Source organism: Scyliorhinus torazame, chromosome 6 (assembly GCF_047496885.1).
Source record: "Scyliorhinus torazame isolate Kashiwa2021f chromosome 6, sScyTor2.1, whole genome shotgun sequence".
Taxonomy (NCBI): domain Eukaryota; kingdom Metazoa; phylum Chordata; class Chondrichthyes; order Carcharhiniformes; family Scyliorhinidae; genus Scyliorhinus; species Scyliorhinus torazame.
The window spans coordinates 78,827,347-78,851,720 of record NC_092712.1 but is presented as its reverse complement, the minus strand read 5'-3'; the positions used below and the strand labels follow the sequence as shown (position 1 = coordinate 78,851,720).

Genomic DNA, 24,374 nt, shown 5'->3' with positions numbered 1-24,374 from the left:
TGATACGACAGGCCTGGAAGATGAATATTTGTCAGCCTGCACTATAACTAGGAATTGGTCAAGGAATTGAAGGAGAATTTTTTTTTTTAAATGGTGTTGCAATAGGCAGAATGGCAAAAAGTGTGGAACAGTGCTTTGAACAATGAATAATAAAATTTATGACAGGTAGTGGCACAAATGCATCTATGGTGATTGAGAGAAGATTGCTGAGTTGATAGAGGAGGGGAATAGACAAAGAAGAAAAAAAATAAAATCCAATGAGAGAGCAAAAGAGGTTGATCCAATAAAAAGGTTTAGGGAAACAGAACACTAAGTGATGCTGTGCAAAAGAATGCATGCAAACAAGAGCTCAGTAAGAAGCATACATGGTAGAGATTCAGCAACAGCTCATCTAGCTTCCTTCTTTATATTTCCATATTGAAACTTAACCATAAGACCATAAGACATAGGAGCGGAAGTAAGGCCAATCGGCCCATCGAGTCCACTCCACCATTCAATCATGGCTGATTTCAACTCCATTTACCCGCCGTCTCTCCATAGCCCTTAATTCCTCGAGAAATCAAGAATTTATCAACTTCTGTCTTAAAGACACTCAACGTCCCGGCCTCCACCGCCCTCTGTGGCAATGAATTCCACAGACCCACCACTCTCTGGCTGAAGAAATTTCTCCTCAGCTCTGTTCTAAAGTGACTCCCTTTTATTCTAAGGCTGTGCCCCCGGGTCCTAGTCTCCCCTGCTAATGAAAACAACTTCCCTACGTCCACCCTATCTAAGCCATTCATTATCTTGTAAGTTTCTATTAGATCTCCCCTTAACCTCCTAAACTCCAATGAATATAATCCCAGGATCCTCAGACGTTCATCGTGTGTTAGGCCTACCATTCCTGGGATCATCCGTGTGAATCTCCGCTGGACCCGCTCCAGTGCCAGTATGTCCTTCCTGAGGTGTGGGGCCCAAAATTGCTCACAGTATTCTAAATGGGGCCTAACTAGTGCTTTATAAAGCTTCAGAAGTACACCCCTGCTTTTATATTCCAAGCCTCTTGAGATGAATGACAACATTGCATTTGCTTTCTTAATTACGGACTCAACCTGCAAGTTAACCTTTAGAGAATCCTGGACTAGGACTCCCAAGTTCCTTTGCACTTCAGCATTATGAATTTTGTCACCGTTTAGAAAATAGTCCATGCCTCTGTTCTTTTTTCCAAAGTGCAAGACCTCGCACTTGCCCACGTTGAATTTCATCAGCCATTTCTTGGACCACTCTCCTAAACTGTCTAAATCTTTCTGCAGCCTCCCCACCTCCTCAAGACGACCTGCCCCTCCACCTATCTTTGTATCATCGGCAAACTTAGCCAGAATGCCTCCAGTCCCGTCATCTAGATCGTTAATATACAAAGAGAACAGCTGTGGCCCCAACACTGAACCCTGCGGGACACCACTCGTCACCAGTTGCCATTCTGAAAAAATCCTTTTATCCCAACTCTCTGCCTTCTGCCTGACAGCCAATCGTCAATCCATGTTAGTACCTTGCCTCGAATACCATGGGCCTTTATTTTACTCAGCAGTCTCCCGAGAGGCACCTTATCAAAGGCCTTTTAGAAGTCAAGATAGATAACATCCATTGGCTCTCCTTGGTCTAACCTATTAGTTATCTCTTCACAGAACTCTTTAAACAGGTTTGTCAGGCACGACCTCCCCTTACTAAATCCATGCTGACATGTCCTAATCCGACCCTGCACTTCCAAGAATTTAGAAATCTCATCCTTAACAATGGATTCTAGAATCTTGCCAACAACCGAGGTTAGGTTAATTGGCCTATAATTTTCCATCTTGTTCCTTGTTCCCTTCTTGAACAGGGGGGTTACAACAGCGATTTTCCAATCCTCTGGGACTTTCCCTGACTCCAGTGACTTTTGAAAGATCATAACTAACACCTCCACTATTTCTTCAGCTATCTCCTTTAGAACTCTCGGATGTAGCCCATCTGGGCCTGGAGATTTATCAATTTTTAGACCTCTTAGTTTCTCTAGCACTTTCTCCTTTGTGACATTTCCTTTGCATTTCTTTTTTTAAATTTTTTTTAAAGCAACTAATTTAACCTGGGAATGATTTCGGTGCACAAGCCTGAGCATTTCGCCATCAGGTCAGTCATGAAATGGCAATGAATGCAACTGGCTAGATATTAACACTGGAAGCAAGTTCTAACTGAGGAAGGTGGAATGAACTAGGATGGAGAAAGCAAATATAAATGTACAATATAAAAAAATAAATTGGAGTAATGATGATGCAAGGACAAGAACATTACAAAGTCCATTATTTAAACTTAACTCAACAAATTGGGCAACACTATGGCACAGTGGTTAGCACTGTTGGTTCACAACTCCAGGGTCCCAGGTTCGATTCCCGGTTCAGGTCACTGTCTGTGTGGAGTCTGCACGTTCTCCCCGTTACTGCGGGGTTTCCTCCGGATGCTCCGGTTTCCTCCCACAGTCCAAAGACGTGCAGGTTAGGTGAATTGACCATGCTAAATTGCCTTTAGTGCCCAAAAAGGTTAGATGGGGTTACTGGGTTACGGGGATAGGGTGAAGGTGTGGGCTTAAGTGGTGTGCTCTTTCCAAGGGCCGTTGTAGACTTGACGGGCCGAAAGGCCTCCTTCTGCACTGTAAATTCTATGAACTATGAACTCAGCAGTTTCAAATCAATTCTAATAGGAGTTCAGGTTACATAGATGGCCATTTACCAATTGCAATAATCACTGGCCATTGATATAAATATGTGAATGCACTACATAACAAAGTGCGATAGCATTTTTAAAAAATGCAGCATATTTTGCCTGATCTCTAAACGAATCCTCATCACTGCGTAACTCTATGCCAACTTCATGTGGTTGCTATGCAATTCAGAGTGGTGGGTTTTTCCATAGCCTCAGATCACAAAGCAATTTCCACAGTGGACCAACAGATAACAAAGATCACCATTATTGAAGACCAAAGGGTTAACATGCTTTCAACACCAAAAGTGCAAAAGGAGAGTCTGGTAATGAACTCTCAGAAATTATAATACACAGGGGAGAAATACATACTTCAGCAACAACTTACAAGAAGACTTCTTATGGTTCCATTAGTCACTCCACTTACTGAAAGGTAATGTCTTGCCAGCCAACTTTGATGAGTCATGAATAAAATCCTGCATCTCTTCACAGTTCTGTGTCTGGCTGTCATCTACACTACCAACTTCTCTCCTGTAACAAAGAGATCACAAGATACTGGAAATGTGTGGAAGAAAAGCACAATTGTATGACTAACATTATCCACCACTTCATTTCAGGTGTTTATCAGTTTGTTGGACTCATGGTGCAGAGTGAGGCCAATAGCGTGGATTCAATTCCTGCACCCGCTGAGGTTATTCATACCCTCGCCAGAGGTGTGGTGATCTTCAGGTTAAATCACCATCAGTCAGCACCCCCCCCCCCCCCCCCCCACACACACACCCACAAGGGGGCAAGCAGCTTATGGTCATCTGGGACTATGGCACAAAGCAACCAAAATATGGTGAAATCAAAAATCTAGGTGCGCATGATCATGCCTGTTTACATATAGGTCATATATTTTCTTATTTCAAAATCAATAGTGTAGAGTTCACACAGCAGAGGATTTCCTTCCAATGTGAAGCACAAAAGTGGAGCAGGCACTGAAATATTAAGACAAATAGCCTGATTCCCAAACAATGTGAAATGGTTGAGGAGAAAGGAATAGTAATAATATAGCTTCGCTCTTTAAATACAATTGATTCATTAATTTACCATCACATGTCAGAGTAGCCCTGATCCACAGGTGGTAGCTATACATAGATCCATTCTTTTTGGACTCCTTTACTGTTTGCTGATATTAACAAAAAAATAATTTCTGCCTCCCACAGTAATGAGTACAGTTACTGGACAAGCAATCCATGGAACTGCACTAATAACTCAAAAAGGCAAGTTCAAAATTCCTGTTTGAGAATTGAAGTCAGTGCAAGAAAATCTGGAAATAGAAAGTGAACCTACAGCTTGTGGGATTGTCATTAATAACTCAACTGGTTTACGAACTGGGGAAGGAAACAAGCCGCTCCTCGCCAATTTGGCTTAGCTCTGGATCCAGTACCACACCAACAGGCTTGACTCTTAATTTCACTTTGAAGTGGCCAAGCATGTCATTCAGTTACAGGTGGACAATAAAAAGCAGAGAGGTTGGGCAGAACTCTCCCATCCAGGACTATGTCATGTGATGGTGACGGGGTGCGTTTCCAACTGTGGAGGCAGACGGGAAACCATGCCATATCTTCCGGTCTAAATGCATTTAATTATGCATCCAGGGGTTCCGCGCCATCTTTCGTGGTGGGGCGAGTTGGATAGCACATGACCTGCTGTCAAATCCGGCCGCCATATTTAAAAGGCACCCGGACACCTACGATGTCAGACCAAAAAGAGAGAGGTGTCTGCAAGATCATCTAGCGGCCCAGCTCAGAAATTTAATGACGTCTCCCTGTGTACCCTCCTGGACCATGTTGAGGTGCACAGGAATGTACTTTATCCACCTGACGGGGGGGGGGGGGGGGGGGGGGGGGGGAAGCAGCCAAGCAGGGATACCAATGCTACATGGGCGTAGGTGGCCAATGACATCAGTACCAGGGGGCGGTGGCACGGTAGCTCAGTGGTTATCACAGTCGCTTCACAGCGCCAGGAACCCAGGTTCGATTCCCGGCTTGGGTCACTGTCTGTGCGGAGTCTGCACGTTCTTGGTGTCTGCGTGGGTTTCCTCCGGGCGCTCGTTTCCTCCCACAAGTCCAGAAAGACGTGCTGTTAGGTGAATTGGACATTCTGAATTCTCCCTCAGTGTACCCGAACAGGCGCCAGAGTGTGGCGACTAGGGGATTTTCACAGTAACTTCATTGCAGTGCTAATGTAAGCCTACTTGTGACACGAATAAAGATTATTACTATTATTATTATCAAGAGGTCGGTAACATAGTGACCGAAGAGGATGAACTACTTTATTTGCCTGGCCAGGGTAAGTCTCATTATGAAACACAAAGACTCCAGTATGTCAGGGTCCAGGGCCCAGTGGCAAGGTAATGTCCTGTCTCACAGTCGCACTTTGTGAGCATGAGAGGACAGGAGATTGTGCATCTCTCAGGTCTCTCACAGATTGAGGAGAGGTAATCTGAGCTCGCAGGAGTAGAGTAGTACCAATCCATTGACAATCAGGAGCTCGCACCTGAGCATCCACTTGGTAAGTATTCATCTATCCAATGCAAACCTGAAGGTCTAATATGCCTCCATGTTACTTACAGGCGCCTCCCGAAAAGAGCGCAAGGCTGGAGGAGGAAGAGGATGACTTCCTATCTGGCCCCAGCCCCAACCCAGAGATCAGCCAGGAAGAAGGGAAGAGCTCCATACCTGTAGTCGCCCGTTCCACCAGCTCAGGAACACCCACCTCAGTGGGAATTAGTGTTAGTTGAGGAGGAGTCTCACAAGCTGACGGTCACCCCACAAACATACACCCATTGCAAGAGGAAGCAGGTAGACACGAGTTGCCTGTCTCTCGGAGCACAGCTAGGGAAGAGGCATCTATAAGCTCCAAGTCAGTTGACAAGCCTCTGGAATCAGGCTTCCAAATCATGGCAGAGAGTCAGTAAGAGGCAAGGCAGCAGCAGGCAGAGCAGTTGGAAGCCAGCAACAGAGTGGTAAGCAAGTCAGAGGAATCCATCCGCATGCTCACTGTTGAAGTGGCGCCCACATGTGCGCTCATGGAGATCTTCATGGGAAGAATGGCGGATACCAAGGAGACGCTAGCCCAGCAACGGCCTAGTTTCTGCTGAGATGCGTGCCGACCTACATTCAACTGCCTTTGCCAGGGGTAAGTTCATGCAGTAGCAACTAGAGAGAGGAACAGGGCATCTCGACAACTCTCCAGGTACCTCTTCCCCTCAAGTCATCAGTCTGTGGTCCACAGGCACCTGAAGGGAGAAGGAGAAGCTGCTGGACACCCCTGGGTCATCCACTCTGAGGTTGCCCACTCCCTCCAAATCACCTACTCTCCTTCAATCTTGTCGTCCGTCAGCTCAGAGGGAGCAGCTGCCCCACAGGGGGACTGCCAAAGCAACCCAGGGCTTGTGAGATCTCAGCTCTCCATAGGATGGACGCTGGAGTCATGAAAGGCAACAGGGCAAATAACTGCACAGGCTGCCTCCACCTCTAATGTGGATGTCAGGGGAACACCAAGAAGAGGTAGCACAGAAAAATAAAGAAATGTTGATCACAAACGGTTGCACGGGTGAACACCATCACTGTATTATCTGCAAATATATTCACTTTCATTAAATAATGTCTACTATTGTGTTTCAGTGTCATTATTTAGGCTTAGTCTCCCACCCACCTCCACCAGTTACCTTGCGTCATCTTCTTCCCCCCCCCCCCGCCATCACCTTAGACATCCCCTGGCATCCACTGTTACCATACTCAGCCCAAACTCCTCATCCCAGGATGCCCAGGTGAGCGCGCATGTTCCCTACCTTCCCAAGAATCCCATCCCCACTGACCAAGCCAACCCCCCGGCTCCATGATTGCCTCCATGTCCCCATCAACCACCCTCACCACCCCTTCTACCGTGATTGAAGCATCTCCAGCCCTACCAGCTTTCTCTGCCCTCTCTCACACTCACCATTCCATTCTTTTATCCTTAACCCCCAGGGGCAGTCATTAGATTCCATAAATCCCTCCCTTGCATATTTACCTGGATATTGTACACCCCCATTACACCTCCCACCTCCGAATGCCCTCCTCTCAGCTTTATCCCCCCAAAACCACCTCTCCCATCCGCACCCAGTCCCGCCTCTCCTTTAGTCCCTCTTCACCACATTCTTGTCAGCCCATGGCGAAGTCAATGAAGTCCCAAGTATCAATGAAGATCAGCACTGTAAATTCTATGAAGATCAACGATGACCATGGAAGATGGTGAGAGCCTCTGACAAGGTCACTGAAATTCCACGAAGTTCTGAAACATCACCACAGTGGACATTACTGCATGAAGGCCTTCCACCTTCCGAGAGTTGCTGTGTGGCAGAGCCACGTGCATGAGGATCAACACGCCATGCGATGCATGCGTTCCTGCAGGGTCCAGTAGCTGTAGGTCTCCAGCATCTTCTTCTCAGATGTCTGTGGCCTAAGCAGGGCCCTAAAAGATAACTCCAGACGTGTTCTGGACTGATGTGTTATCTCACTAGGGTAGCAGAGAATTGCGGTGGGGGTTTGGTTATGGTCAGGCCTTTATTATATCCCATTAGTGGGGTGCAAATTTGTTTCATGCCAGCCTCCAGTAAGATTCCCGATCTGCCTTGGCAGGCAGCATCGGGAGATCCCACTGTAAATTAATGCTGGCATGAAACAGATTGTTGGGCCTCCCACTGCATCACCCCACCTCCATTTACCATTTATACTACTGGCAGGAGTATGGGAGAATTCCACCCATTATGTTAAACTTGCACAGAATCTTGGTTAGACACATCTCAAGTTCTGGTCTCCATATTATAAATGTGCTGCAGATGATGCAAAATAGATTTACTAGAATGACCGTAGAACGGAAATGTAACTAAATGGAATCATAGAATCGTTACAGAACATTTGGCCTATCATGTCCTTGGTAGTTCTCTGCAAGAGCAAGGCACGTGGTACCATTCCTTGCCTTGTCCCTGTAGCCCTTCAGACTTGGGGAGCATCTTCTTCCTTTGTAAAGTCTTATGCAAATTACATAATGCCGCCATGCATTAATGCCCTTTTGACCCTAATCGGCCCCACTTCGCCTTGTACCATCCTATTACTCGTTATATGCCTATAGACCGTTGGATTCGCTTTTACATTAGCTGCCAGTCTCTTCTCATACTCTCCTTGCTTCTTTTCTTTCACTTGTCTCCAAACTTCATGCATTCAGCCTGTGTTTCCTATTATATGATCCACTTGACATCTGTCACCATGTCAGTGTGGGTTTCCTCCGGGTGCTCTGGTTTCCTCACACCATCCAAAGGTGCCAAGGATGGGTGGATTGGCCATGATAAATCTCCCCTTAGTGCACAAAGGTGTGCACTTTATGGTGATAGGACAGGGAAGTAGGCCGAGGTAGCGTACTCTTTCTGGGGTCAGTGCAGAATCAAATGGACCAAATTGCCTCCTTCTGCACTGCAGGAACTCTATGGTTTTATATGCACCTTTTCTGCATCATGTAGAATTCGCTCTGGATCGGTTTGTCCTAACTTTCCCTTTCATGAACGCACCTGTATGTGTACCAAAACTATCTCCTCTTTGAAGGCTGCCCATTTTTACGCTAACAGTTTTCCCTTCCAATCTTTGAGTCCAATTTACCAGATCTGTTCTCATCCCCCCCCCGAATAAATTATTTTTACTCGAGATTGCTCCTTATCTTCGTAGTACATACGGTTTAGGTTGGCTATGATCACCATCCCCTGAATGGTCCCCTACTTGACACTTAATCCATTTGACCAATGTTATTAACTTGCAGTGCCTCCTCCTCACTGGGCCAGAATCATACTGATCTAGAAACGTCTCCTGTAAACAACTTGAACTCTTTCCTCTCTCTCTCTCTTCTCCTCCCCCCCCCCCCCCCCCCCACCCCACCCCGGCCCATGTTCAGATATTTAAAGCACTCTATTTCCACTACAGTTACAGCACCTATCTGCAATTACCCTCTAAATGTATTCCTCTATATCTTTGCCACTAGTTCGTGCCTACAGAACACACCAAGTAGTCAATAGCAGTGTTATTTCTTAGCTGTGACTAACAGATTCTGTCCTTGACTCCTCAAGGATATCCTCTCTCTCCAGCAGTGATGCTCTCCTTACTCAGTACAGCTACTCTTCCTCATTTCTTTCCTATCTTTCTTGAACACCTTGTCTCCAGTCTTGTTATTTTTTGAGATCTGAAGAAATATTGGGAAGATCGAAGCCATTAGAGGCAGGATTATCTGTTGGCAGGATCCTTCGCTTCGCCGGCAGTGCAATCGACGGCGTGGGGGTGGCCACAACGGGAAACTCCATTGACCGGCTGTGGGGTTGGCCACAATGGGAACCCCCATTGGCCGGCTGCCAGGACAGAGGACCCCGCTGCTGTCAGTGGGGGCGCGCCGCGTCAGAAAATAGGTCTGGCGGGACGAAGAATCCCGCCCAGGATCTTTGCACCCCCCCCCCCCGCTACAAACTCAGCTCCATCAACCCCATCCTTCATGCAGACAATTATCCAAAGCTGAACCTATTCCTAACCTTGAGATGAGCTTCTGAAAACATACCCATGCCATCAATAAGGCTACGCATTTCCAATCAAAATGGAAAATTCTGGTAATACTCAGCAGGTCAGGTAGCAGCTGTAGGGGAAAGAAAATTATGACGTTACAGGGCAAACGAGTTATGATGTTACAGGGCAAACCCAGTCAGTTCTCATGAAAGATCATCAACCTGTTACGTTTACACCGTTTCTCTCCACACAGCTGCCGCTCGAGCTGTTGATTATTTCCAACATTTTTGGGTTTTATTTCAGGTTTCCAGTAGTATTTTGCTCTTCTAGATCCCATTTCTAGTTCTGCAAGATCACCCAATTCTGCCCCTGCTTTAGCTCACTGGCTGCTAAAACCTTCATTTATGCCATTGCTATCTCCAGACTTGACTACCAAGATGGACAGCCAGCCTCCCACATTCCTATCATCCAGAATTCTGTTGCCCGTGTCCTAACTTGCACCAAGACCCTGTGCTCACTCGCCTACACTGGCTCCCAGTTAAGCAACATCTTGATTTTAAAATTCTCATCCTTTTTTCAAATCCTTCCATTGTCTCATTCCTCTTCACGAGGGCCAACTCTTCGAGATCATAATTTGCATAATTCTGGTCTCTCAAGCATCCCTGATTTTAATCAGTCCATAACCGGTGGACGTGCTTTCAGCCGCCTGAACCCCAAGCTCTAATTCCTTTTGTAAACCTCTCTGCCTTTCTTTTCTCCTTGGGTCCACCCCCCTTCAAAACCTAGCCCTTAGGCTAAGCTTTTGGTCATCAGCCCTACTGTCTCCTTATGTGGCTCGGTGTCGCGTTTTATACAATGTTCCTGTGAAGCACCTTGGAATATTTTACTATGTTGAAGGAACTAAACAAATATAAATTGTTGTTGAGTGTTTATACCTATCACAAAAAAGATGCAAGCTGAGGTGTTTCTCTTCAGGAGAGAGAGAAGACTAACTGATGACCTGCTGGAGGCCTTTAAGATTTTGAAAGAGCTTGATAGGGTAGACATAGAGATGTTTCTACTTGAAGGCAATACCAGAACTCGGGATCATAAATTCAAGACATTCACTAAAAAATCCATCAAGGACTCAGGACAAACTAATTAGCTAAGTGGATAGTTAGAAAAAAGAACTTGCTACCACAAATAGTTGAAGCAAATTGTTTCGAAACAATTAAGAGAACAGGAGTAGGCCATTTCATCCCTCAAGTCTATTGCGCCATTAAATGAGACAGAAACACAGAAGGAAGCCATTCAATCCTGTGTGTCCATCAAAAAGATGCCATCCAATTTCACACCACCTTCCACCTCTTGAGTAATTCTGGAAGTAATGGTACCACAAATCCATATCCATGTATGTTTTAATGCGATCAAGGTTTCTATCTCTACTATCTTCCTGGCAATGAGTTCCAGGCCCCACCAATAAAATTACTCTGCAACTTCCTTTTAATTCTTCCATCAATTACTTGATATCAATGCACCTTGCTATTAATCACCTGTGATTGGAAATAGGTCCTTCCTACCCACTTTTATCTCGGCCCCACGTAATTTTACAAACCTTCCCTCAGCCTCTTCTGCTCCAAAGAAAACGACACCAGCTTATCCAATATTTCCTCACAGCTAAAATTCTCCATTCCTACCAACAGCCTCGTAAATCTCCTCTGCACCCTCTGTAGTATGATCACATTATTCCTGCAATGTAATGACCAGTACTCTAGCTATGACATACATCGCATTTTAAACAGTTCTGGCTTAACCTCCCTTCTTTTATGTTCTTACCTGGGCCAATAAGGCAAGTACCAAATGATCCACAAGAATCACTATCATTGCAAAACATACAATGGAAATTGTTTAGGTATTTCCATTTTAAGCACAATTCTCTATTGTCAGCGGGACGGTGGCGCAGTGGTTAGCATTGCTGCCTCACGGCACCGAGGACCTGGGTTCGATCCCAGCCCGGGGTTGCTGTCCATGTGGAGTTTGCACATTCTCCCAGTGTCTGCCCTGCAACCCAAAGATGTGCAGGATAGGTGGACTGGCCACGCTAAATTGCCCAATAATTAAAAAAAAAAATAATGTCCTTGTGTTTATGGACATGAATTTTGGCTTCTGCAACTCATCGCCATTGTTCAACTACATCACCAAAAATATTGTGAGGCACACATTGTAAAAACATGACATTATTGCAGTTTGCATAAAAAACATTAATTCCTAAGTTTCATGGCTACAACTTAAAACTACAGCAAAATAGTGATTTGGATATTTTTTTTGAAGGTGGCTATTTAATATGCAAAAGAAAAGACAATTAAAAACTAAAAACATGGTCTTCATCTCAAAGCTGCAACAGTACAAACTGTTAGTCATTGGCAATTTGCTGAAGAAAAGGATGTCAGTGATAATATTTAATTGAGGTGACAAAACCTGATGCACTTAAACTATTCAGCAGTTAGAGGATATACATTGCCACTCACAGCTTACTCCAGGGAACCAATTCCCCTTATATGACTGTATAGAGAGGATAAACTATCCAGCATTACCAGAGGGATTATGGCACATCATTAAAACTACAAAAACATTACACCAAAGTGAAATGAAACTTTTTTGGCTGATTCAACAGTGAAGTAACGGAGTTATATCAGAAAAATATATTATGTGTTGCAGCCTCAGCCATAAAAAGTTGCAGTGTTTCTTAATCAGGTTTGTATATGGAGTATCCTGCTACAGAAAAGAGAGAGCGACAGCATCTTCCAAGTCTTCCAGCTGCAAAACCATCCACTTGAAGGGCAATCATAACTGCAGCCAAACCCGAGACCTTAAGGTGCCTGAAAGCATATGCACAGAGACAAGCACTCGTGAGAACTGAACAGTGGCAGAATTAGATAATGGGGAACACCATGAATTACCAGGGGAATAGCATTTCAAGAAGCTGGGCTAGCACCACACGAACATTGAGGAAGGCTGGTCGCTAAAAAGGTATTTTTTTCTCGTGTTCTTGTTCGACTGAACAACGGGAATTTTGACATTTTCTCCTTGAACCAACTTTATTCAATTTTATCTTTTCTCCACTTAATTACTGTTCTTCAAGAACTCGCTTTTCTGAGTAATCACAATTCTTTGGCAGTTTTTTTTTGTCATTTAATTTCACTTTCACAGTTATTAGTGCTACCACAATTTCTCATTCGTAAGTCAGCTTACGCAAGTCGTTTGTCAAAAGTACAAGGAGATTGTTGAGCATAATATTGTAGCATAAAAGATACGGCTCCAATTGATGCTACACTATTCAACAGTGATTTCACTCATGATTTAAATTAAACATGACTAAGAACTTACAAAAATGAATACCAACACTTGTGTTTAGCACCAAGTCTTCCAGCCAATGTGTTACCTAAAATAAAACTTAATTGAAACGGTTTGGCAATAAATCGCAAAAAGCAACTGGGCAGTGAGATTGTTGAAACTGACAAAAAAATAAATGTACGAAACTTGTCCCAGCAATTATGCAATGTCCAACAAACCACTAATGCAATTACATCACTGTTGCCAAATACATTCATTAAAAGGTTAGGTAGTAAATAAAGTGACCTTGCATCCATAAACAAAGCAACATTCTGTAACATACGCCTGCACGTAACCTAGATCGAGGAGAACGAAATCCGATGCAATATCCTCCAACTTTTATGCTTGTTGTTTGCATAATATTGAAAATGAAACAAGACCCTGAACCAGAATGTTGAATATGACTTTGCTTTTGTGCCGTGAGGCTTACATAATGCAGTTCAAAATACAGACACAAAATCTTATTTTACAATCACTTTTATCACCTTCATTTAGGATATTTTTGGATGTCAACGCGTAAAACCAAATAGATTTAGAACATGTCGCCACCGGTCACAATCAGGATTTAATCAAGGTTAGTTTGTAATCCTTCGGGTATTGTTCATCATTTCTGGTCCATGGGTGGAAACTTCCTGTGGCAGCAGCTGTAACCTTGTCATCAAGACACAAATGTTCACAAAAGCATCTGTCTTTTACTTTGTGTCGGATACTGATGCTAATATTAGACTAACACGTAAAAATAACTAAACAATATGCTTTCTATACCAAATATGCTTCACTTGATTTAATGTCTGCAGACATACGTTGTGATGTGCACCTGTTTCGGAACTCATGAAAGCTTTACCATCTTGAACAATTTAGCTCAACTCAGTTACCATCAAAAACCAAAACAGAAATCCTATACAGTCTTAACTTTTTAAATGTTTATCTTATGAGAAATGTCATTATATTTTCTTTTTTTGTTTTAAGGACTGGTTGATTATATCGTTGCTCTCTCCAGCTCTTTCTTTGTATCCAACTATTTAAGAGAACAATGGGTCGAACCCCAATTCTTTCATGAATCCATTACAGGAAAGCAAGTCTCCATTATACAAAAGAGAAAATGCTGGAAAATCTCAGCAGGTCTGGCAGCATCTGTAGGGAGAGAAAAGAGTCCAATGACTCTTTGTCAAAGCTAACAGACAGAGAAAGTGGGAAATATTTATAATGTGGAGTGAGAATGAAAGATGTCTCCATTATAGCCTCCATTATAGCCTCAAGCAGGTAATCAGATTCCAAAGTACATGATTTGGTATTTTAGGATAGGGTAGTTCAGCTAAAACAATGGACCAAATAATGGTGAGGTGAACAGCATTCATCATTTTTTAAAAATAAATTTAGAGTACCCAACTCAGTTTTGCCAATTAAGGGCCAATTTAGTGTGGCCAATCCACCTACCCTACACATCTTTGGGCTGAGGGGGCGAAACCCACGCAAACACGGGGGGAATGTGCAAACTCCACATGGACAGTGATCCAGAGCCGGGGTCGATTCATCATTAACACTAGGCAAACAGCACCACAACTTCAGATGAGAGGAAGGTTAAACATGAACATTCACATGAGAAGGTGCAGATAAGGTTTACCAGAATGATCACAGGGATGAGGGATTACAGCTACGTTGAGATGCCAGATTGTTCCCCGTAAAGCAGAGAAGGTTCAGAGGAGATTTGATAGAGCCATTTAAAATCATGAGCGGTTTAAGAGACAATTAAGCAGGGGGCACTTGTGGCATAGCGATAATGTCACTGGCCTACTAAACCAGATGTCCCAGGCTAGTTCACTGACAGCGCTGGTTCAAATCCCATAATGGCAGCTGGTAGAATTTAAATTCAATTAGTAAATCTGAAATTGGAAGCTAGTCTTATCGTGATCATGACAGCCACCATCAATTGTTGTTAGAACCCGTATAGTTTGTGAATATCTTTTAGGGATGCAAATCGGCCATCCTTAAATGCCCTCTGAAATGGCCCATCTCAGTTCAAGAGCATTTAGGGCTGGGCAAAAATACTAACCTAGTCAGTGACACCCACATCATGAAAGAATAATTTTTAAAAACTGTTTCATGTCCTGAAGGGTCAACAACAAGAGGACACAGATTTAAGGTGATCGGAAAAAGATTTAAAGGCAAGCAGAGGAAAATGTTATTATACAGTGATTAGGATTTAGAATGCACTGTCTGGTCGGGTGATGTTACATATTCAACAATAGATCACAAAAGGGAATTCTATAATTGCTTAGGAGGAAAAATTGTAGGTATATGGGGCAAGAGCAGGTGACTTGGAATAACTCTATTGTTCTTTGAGGTGGCACCCTCAAATGGGCTGAATGGCCACCTTTTGGGCTGTAATATTTTATGATTCAAATTGCCCTCATTCTTCCTACCAAAATTAACCACCTGATCTTCATTTATATGGTTTAGCACAGTGGGCTAAACAGCTGGCTTGTAATACAGAACAACGCCAACAGCGCGGGTTCAATTCCCGTGCCAGCCTCCCCGAACAGGAGCCGGAATGTGGCGACTAGCGTCTTTTCACAGTAATTTCATTGAAGCCTACTTGTGACAATAAGCAATTATTATTATTTAAAGTGAATTGGTTATTGATCCACACACTAAACAAGCCCGTTCATGTTTTATGTATTTTGGTTGTCCTTCAAATCGTGAATTATACCCCCCCCCCCCCCCCCCCCCCCGCGCACCCTCATCCCCACCAGCAATCACACATTTGCGAAAATTTCAACACCTCACATTAATTTCTCAAGTCCAAATCACTTTCCACATGCTAAAAGAAAGCGGTCCCAGTGAAAGACCACTTCATAATTTCTAACAGTCTGAGAAATTTTCCTCAACTCTGACATTGTTTTCTGGCCATTTTTCAACCTATTCATAGAATCATAGAATTTACAGTGCAGAAGGAGGCCATTTGGCCCATCGAGTCTACACCAGCCCTTACAAAGAGCACCTTACTGAAGCCCATGTATCTACCCTATCCCCGTAGCCCAGTAACCCCCATTTAACATTTTTTGGACACTAAGGGCAATTTAGCATGGCCAATCCACCTAACCAACACATCTTTGGATTGTGGGAGGAAACCGGAGCACCTGGAGGAAACCCACGCTGACACGGGGAGAACGTGCAGACTCCGCACAGACAGTGACCCAGCCGGGAATCGAACCTGGGACCCTGAAGCTGTGAAGGAACTGTGCTAACCACTATGCTACCATGGTTACTCACTCCACGTGCCCTGACCTTGGTTTATGTTTCAGATACGGCTTTGTGGGTAGCACACTCGGCTAAGTCAGAAGGTTGTGGGTCCCAATCCCATTCCAGGATATGAGCATAACAATCCAGGCTGACACTCCGGTGCAGGACTGAGGGAGTGCTATGCTGACACAACTGCTGTCTTTCGATGAAACGTTAAACTGTGGCTCTGTTGCTCTTATAGATTCCACTACATTATTTTGAAGAAGGGCAACTGGTTGCCCCAGTGTCCTGGCTAATATTTATCCCTCAATCAACAGTGACTTGCCAAGGCTCCTTCAGTCGCACCTTCCAAACCCACAATCTTTGCCACTTGGAAGGACAAGAGTAGCAGATACATTGGAACATCACCATCTGCATGTTCCCACCCACAATCATAGAATCATTACAGTGCAGAGAGACTCTATTCACCCCATTCAGTCTGCACTGGCTTTCTAAAAAGTATTCTACCTAGTCTCACTGTCCTGCATCATCGTAACCTTATTTATTTATTTTCAGATAGCAATTCCCTTTTGAATACCTCGCTCGAACCTGCCTTCGCCATCCTCTCAGGAAGTTGGTTGCAGACACGATCCACCCTCTGGGTAAAATAATTTATCCTCGCACCATCCTGACTTGGGACTGAAATCATAGAATCTCTATAGTGTAGAAGGAGACCATTCGACCCATCGAATTTGCACCGACCCTTCGAAAGAGCACCCTACCCAGCCTATTCTAGCTCCTGCTTATGTTCTTAAATATAAAGTATTGCCTCTGCTATCCTCTCCATACTTAATTTGATTGACTAAAAGTACAATCTATCTGGACCTGCGGATTTGTTCACCATACGTTTGGCTCATATAGTCGTTTGGTAGTACAGAACTGGAGTATTGCTGAAAAAAAGAGACAGATCAAAGCTTTGACTTGCACATATTAGGACACTTCGCATGAATATCAGGACAAGGGGAAAACAACAAATTATACTGCATGAGAAGAGAATGCGGATCGGTTGGCAAGTGGACTCTGATTAGTAGGGGCATTGCTATTAAGAATACACCAGTTGATGGTGACTGACAGATAACTGACAAGTATTGTTTGATATTTAAACCAGGCAGCTTGATCCTGATTGGTCAAGGCATTGCCCTGGGGAATGAATCAGCAAATGGCTGTCATCTATTTTGTTTCGCTGAAACAGGTGCAATGTGTGCACATGTTCTTTCCGCCTGGCCTAGTGTATTAATAAATGTACCTTCCAGCTCATTCTTTGGCTTCCAGCTCTTTTCCTTCCATCATAACGGTAACATCCCTTATACTGTTGTGGTTTCCTCTTTTGTTAGACTCTTGAGAAAATGGGTGAGATTCTTAATGAGCACTTTGCATCAGTATTCACCAAGGAGAGGGACATAACGGATGTTGAGGCTAAGGATGGATGTTTAAATACTCTAGGTCAAGTCGGCATAAGGAAGGGGGAAGTTTTGGGTATTCTAAAAGGCATTAAGGTGGACAAGTCCCCAGGTCCGGATGGGATCTATCCCAGGTTGCTGAGGGAAGCGAGGGAAGAAATAGCTGGGGCCTTAACAGATATCTTTGCAGCATCCTTGAGCACGGGTGAGGTCCCGGAGGACTGGAGAATTGCTAATGATGTCCCTTTGTTTAAGAAGGGTAACAGGGATAATCCAGGGAATTATAGACCCGTGAGCTTGACGTCAGTGGTAGGCAAACTGTTGGAGAAGATACTGAGGGATAGGATCTATTCACATTTGGAAGAAAATAGACTTATCAGTGATAGGCAGCATGGTTTTGTGCAGGGAAGGTCATGTCTTACAAACCTAATAGAATTGTTTGAGGAAGTGACAACGTTAATTGATGAGGGAAGGGCTGTAGACATGGACTTCAGTAAGGCGTTTGATAAAGTTTCCCATGGAAGGTTGATGGAAAAAGTGAAGTCATATGGGGTTCAGGGTGTACTAGCTAGATGGATAAAGAACTGGCTGGGCAACAGGAGACAGAGAGTAGTGGTGGAAGGGAGTGTCTCAAAATGGAGCAAGGTGACTAGTGGTGTTCCACAGGGATCTGTGCTCGGACCACTGTTGTTTATGATATACATAAATGATCTGGACAAAGGTATAGGTGGCCTGATTAGCAAGTTTGCTGATGATACTAAGATTGGTGGAGTTGCAGATAGCAAGGAGGACTGTCAGAGAATACAGCAAAATATAAATAGATTGGAGAGTTGGGCAGAGAAATGGCAGATGGAGTTCAATCTAGGCAAATGCGAGGTGATGCATTTTGGAAGATCTAATTCAAGAGCGGACTATACGGTCAATGGAAGAGTCCTGGGGGAAATTGATGTACAGAGAGATCTGGGTGTTCCGGTCCATTGTACCCTGAAGGTGGCAACACAGGTCGATAGAGTGGTCAAGAAGGCATACAGCATGCTTGCCTTCATCGGACGGGGTATTGAGTACAAGAGTCGGCAGGTCATGTTACAGTTGTATAGGACTTTGGTTAGGCCACATTTGGAATACTGCGTGCAGTTCTGGTCGCCACATTACCAGAAGAATGTGGATGCTTTAGAGAGGGTGCAGAGGACGTTCAGCAGGATGTTGCCTGGTATGGAGGGTGCTAGCTATGAAGAAAGGTTGAGTAGATTAGGATTGTTTTCGTTAGAAAGACGGAGGTTGAGGGGGGACCTGATTGAGGTCTACAAAATTATGAGAGGTATGGACAGGGTGGATAGCAACAAGCTTTTTCCAAGAGTGGGGGTGTCCATTACAAGGGGTCACAATTTCAAGGTGAGAGGGGGAAAGTTTAAGAGCGATGTGCGTGGAAAGTTTTTTACGCAGAGGGTGGTGGGTGCCTGGAACGCTTTGCCAGTGGAGGTGGTAGAGGCGGGCACAATAGCATAATTTAAGGTGCATCTAGATAGATATATGTACGGGCAGGGAACAGAGGGAAGTAGATCCTTGTAAAATAGGTGACAGGTTTAGATAAAGGATCTGGATCGGCGCAGGCTGGGAGGGCCGAAGGGCCTGTTCCTGTGCTGTAATTTTCTTTGCTCTTTGTTCTTCAGAGAAACTGAACCAAGTATCACTTTAGTCACCCTGCCCTTTCTGTATTATCCCCTATGAGCTTACCTTGCACATCCCTGTGGCCCTATTCCCATCGTGCATGTGCCTATAGAACACTTATAACATTTTTATTTTACATCTCCTTCTTACAATAACTTTTCTGATTTTATCCTCTCCTCTATTTACCCAATTCACGTCACTATTGGTTAGTGTGCAATTTTGTAATGGAATGTACGTCTCCTAAATGCTATCCGTCTCTTTACATATTGCTCACTATTGTTTCAACTCTTTCAATATTTATCTCAATTAGATCGATCCTTGCCCTCCCATTTTTTTTGCCTAATCTACAGCTTTGCTCTCTATATCTGTTTCTCTCATGCATTATCTAAAACTAGGTTATGCAGCAATCTACATGGGCGGCACGGTGACACAGTGGTTAGCACTGCTGCCTCACAGCACCAGGGACCCAACTTCGATTCCGGCCTTGGATGACTGTGTGAAGCTTTCCCCGTGTCGGTGTGGGTTTCCTCCGGGTGCTCCAGTTTCCTCCCACAGTCCAAAGATGTGCAGGTTAGGTGCATTGCCCATGCTAAATTGTCCCTTAATGTCAAAAGGTTAGGCAGAGTTGCAGGGATAGTGTGGGGGAGTGGGGCCTAAGTAGGGTGCTCTTGGGGCAGCACTGCTGCCTCACGGCGCCGAGGACCTGGGTTCGATCCCGGCCCCGGGTCACTGTCCGTTTGGAATTTGCACATTCGCCCTGCGAGTGCGTGGGTCTCAGCCCCACAACCCTAAGATGTGTAGGGTAGGTGGATTGGCCACGCTACATTGCCCTTTAATTGGAAAGTAAATAAAAAATAAGTAGGGTGCTAATTCAGAGGGTTGGTGCAGACTCAATGAGCCGAATGGCCTTCCTGCTGCACTGTCGGAATTCTATGATTCCCTACACCTTTGATGTACTACCATGCTTACCTCATTATCTGATCTGGTCCATTTCCCCATTACCAACTCTCGTAGTGTTTTATCTGTTACAGAGAACATACAGGGCAGGAGGCCATTCGGCCCAGCGAGTCTGCACCGACCCACTTAAGCCCTCACTTCCACCTATCCCCGTAACCCCTCCTATCCTTTTTGGTCACTAAGGGCAATTTATCATGGCCAATCCACCTAACTGCACGTCTTTGGACTGTCGGAGGAAACCGGAGCAACCGGAGGAAACCCACGCAGACATGGGGAGAACGTGCAGACTCTGCACAGTCAGTGACCCAGCGGGGAGTCGAACCTGGGACCCTGGCGCTGTGAAGCCACAGTGCTAGCCACTTGTGCTACCGTGCTGCCCAGGTTACGGATAGATGAGGTGTTAATTTAAACGGCACTGATTTCTCCTCACATCACCCGTCCGCAAACAAAGATATTTTTGATTTTATAAGCGGTGGCATTTTTTCCAACCAGTCGGTTTTGGTGCGATCCAATTTCTATTAGTAACCCCACAGCAAACTTGGGATAGGATGAACTCAAAAAAGGGTTCATTTATTCACATACACTGAAAATGTGGGAGGAAAGTCGCAACGTTGCCTCCTTTGCATTCATACAGTAAAAGAGGGCTAGAGAGAAGAAAGGTTTGCAGCGAGGAGACAACAGATAAAATACATATTGTTTTACTTGGGTTCTGGAGTCCAGAATCAAGGTATTCCTTCACAGACGTCAACAAGCTGAACACCGATGCTGAATGTTGTTGACCTCACATGATGAGGTAGGCATGTAAAGATGAATCAGTCTTGTCGACGATGGCACAGAATTTCCAATAGAAGTGGACTCAGGTGCCCGTCCTGGGCCAGAGTTCCATGTCTGTGATATAGCTAGTTAGATGGTATAAAGATACACTAGCAATGGAGGCAGTCCAGAGAAGGTTCTCTAGGTTAATCCTGGGTATGGAAGGATTTTCTTATGAGGAGAGATTGGGCAGATTGGGTCTGTATCATTGGAGTATAGAAAATTGAGAGGTGATCTTATTGAGACATATAGGATTCTCAGGGGGCTTGACAGGGTAGATGCGGAGAGGTTATTTCTCCTTGTGGGAGAGTCTAGGACCAGCGGACATAGTCTCAGAGTTAAGGGGCTCCTATTTAAGAAAGAGATGAGGAGGAATTTCTTCTCTTAGAGGGTAGTGAATATGTGGAATTCTTCACCGCAGAGAGGTATAGTAGCTGGGTTGGTAAGTTTGTTCAAGGCTGAGACAGATAGATCTCAATCAGTAAGGGAATCAAGGATTGTGGAATTAGGACAGGAAAGTGACCTGAGGATTATCACCTCAGATCAGTCATGATCTCATTCAATGGCAGAGCAGACTCGATGATCTAATGGCCGACTTCTGCTCGTGTCTTATGGTCTAATGGCAGTTACAGTTCCACAAAACAATATCACTGGTTCAACAAGCAAGAGGCCCATGTCGCAGAACTCCCACCTCTCCATGCTGGCTTTCACAGGGGATGGATTTTGATTTGTTTATTGTCACGTGTACCGAGGTACAGTGAAAAGTATTTTTCACTGTAAGGATGTGCATCCTTCGTCTGTTTCCCGGAGATTGCTGAATGTCTCAACCATTAAGAATTGAAAGGAAAATTGTGGAGTCCTTCGTCTTAGTAGACAAACAGACTCCTGCTCTTTCAGAAGTTTGGTGCAGACTCAATGAGCCAAATGGCCTCCTTCTGCGCTGTAGGGATTCTATGATTCTCTACATCCTTGATGTTCTCCCATGCTTAAATTATCATCTGATCTGGTTCATTTCCCCATTACAAGTCTAGTAGTGTTTTATCTGTTGTGGATAGATGAGGTGTTAATTTAAACAGCACTGATTTTGCCTCTCACCACCCATCCGCAAACAAAGGTATTTTTGATTTCATAAGCGATTTCTTTCCCAACCCCTCGGTTTTGCTGTGATCCAATTTCTATTCGTAACCCCCAACTCTATGAAAGAGTACCCTACTTGTTTTTTTCCAATTAAGGGGTATTTTAGCATGACCAATCCATGTTGGCCAGCCTGGGTTATGAAATGCAGATGGTCTTTGTACAGCTCTCTTTGAATTTGGTCTATGCAGTCCACAATGTGTCATTAATGGCTCTTCAGGGATAACGATGGGCGAGTTTCTCCGATACTGTCAGGTAGCTAAAAAAAAAGGTCACAGACATAGATTTAACCATTTTAGGTCCTTGTTGAGTCTTCAATTCTTTTTGGACACAACCATGAGCATACCCCTATATATGCTTTATTTTTAAAATGTACAGGGTGAGATGGCCAGATAACTGATTAATGAACCAAAGTTCACCATCCAACATCACTTCCAATAAAATAGATATATGGGGTCTGGACAAGAGGGTTGTCTCAGCCCACCGAACGGATGTCACACGAGGTGCAGGTTTCTGAAAAGGGGTGGTATGGTGGGAAGGGGAACCAGAGTAGGGAATTCTGATTATAAGAGGAGATATAGAGCCGTGCCTTTTCATCTCAATTGATGGAATTTTACTCTCTTCAGGCCGAGGTTGTCCAATCTCAAGTCAAATTTCCTGTGGCTGCTGGCTCTTACCACAAAGTTGCCCCATATTCAGCATGGGTTACCATGAAATTAATAGCCCCAGAGATCCCATTGAACAGCTGGTGCAGGAGATGGCAAATTTCACACTGGAGCAAAAAGTGCTTTTCGCAGTTTGACAGCAGTGGGGTGACCAAGTGTGATATTGAGACAGAGTAAAGGGTGATAGATCAGACACAGAGTGCTTAAGATTGGGTGCAGAAAATGGCAAATGTTAAATTCCTTAACATCACAACAGAAGGAAGAAAACATTTTTTTGCTGCTTAAAAAGAAACAATGGCTTGGCTGCCTTCAACATCCACAGCAACTGAAATATTGACTGATCAGCTCAAAATGCACAGGAGAAGTGAATACCAAAAGCATGGGGATGATTTAACCCCTCTTTTCACTCCCGGGTTTCAAGTGGCGTGCAAGGCTCTTGCCCCAGGCAGGCAAGGACTGATGCCATAATTCAGACGCTGATACCAACATAACTTGCAGGTGTGTTTCCGATACCCAGTGTCAGCCTTCATGAGAACACAAAGTGGTAAGGAGCAGAAGGCCCAGAAAAGGAACATGCAAGAGGTTTTAAAGCTCTTCGAACTTGTTCCACCATTCACTTGCATTGTTGCACCTCAGCTTCATTTACCTTCCTTTGTCCCATATCCCTTTGGCATTCTTCCCAAACAAATCTATCCACTTCAGTCCTGAAAATTTCAACTTGCCAGCAAACATCAAATACTGTGAAGGGAATATAGCCAGGATCCAGACTTCCATGTCCCTTGTGAGAAAGATTGCCCCTTGATTTTACTCCAACTAAATGATCCAGCTCCAATCTTAGATCATGTTCTGGATTTCCCCACCAGCAGAAATAGCTTCTCTGCATTTACCACATCAAGTACCTTTATTGTTTGAACATCTCAATTAGATCAGCCCTCAAAACAATACTCCAGATGGGTTCTGATCAAGGCAGAGGCAACACTTTTGAATTCCAAATCCTTTAAGATGAAGGCCAACATTCTGGCATCCTTTTTGAGGATAAAGGGGGTACGGTAATTTTTGATGGTGTCTGTCATGATATTCAGATAAACATCATGGTGCAAACACACATACACACTAATGGACAGATCAACGGACCAATCAACACACACGCAACATCACAGCCAATCACAAGCAAGAGCACACGCACTATAAAACAGGGAACACCACAGTTTCCACTCATTCCAGCAGGAGACAGCTCAGGGCACAGAGCTCACAGCAAGCCACTCAGACAAGCACCATGTGCTGAGTGCCTCTCCAAGATAGTGTAAGGGATGGGTCCACAGGTTAAAGGGTAATGAACGAACCACAGTAACAAGTTTACAGATGTTGTTATTGATAGCAATAAAACAGAGTTGTACCATCTGCAACCGTGTTGGTTCGTCTGTGTAGCAGAGCACCCAACACGACAGTGTCCTTGTGGGTCAGGAGGAACAGGCATGTTCTTCTGGGCCCCACAAGGAAACCTTGGGCTTTTGTATCCTCAGAGTTCCCCATCTGCTCCTTTGATGGCAATCCTGGTCCATCGTACTTACCTGACCATTGGGGACAAGTCACATTATTCCTGTCCTCTGGCCTCGCTCTGAGTTCAGACAGACTAAAGGCCTGGTGAGCGCAAGGAGTTAAAAATGACTGAGCCTTCCGACAGCAAGCCTGCCACTCACCCCTGTTCTCTTGCCTGGAGGGAGTTAAAATTGGGGCTCATCATATTTCTACCCTACTTAATGTAATATCTTTTCGGGAAAATAGAATAACCTGAACATTTC

General features: G+C 44.3%; 1 protein-coding gene across 3 annotated transcripts in view; it reads right to left on the bottom strand.

Moving 5' to 3' along the window:
- znf438 (zinc finger protein 438) overlaps positions 1–24,374 on the bottom strand; it is a 311,227-nt gene that overhangs the window by 74,996 nt on the left and 211,857 nt on the right. For 2 of the 3 annotated variants that reach the window (XM_072508356.1, XM_072508357.1), the window contains one exon: positions 3,140–3,243. The exons of the other annotated variant lie outside the window; for it this stretch is intronic. In XM_072508356.1, coding sequence (XP_072364457.1) covers positions 3,140–3,243 — 104 coding nt within the window. The remainder of the gene's footprint in view (positions 1–3,139; positions 3,244–24,374) is intronic. 3 annotated transcript variants of the gene reach the window in all.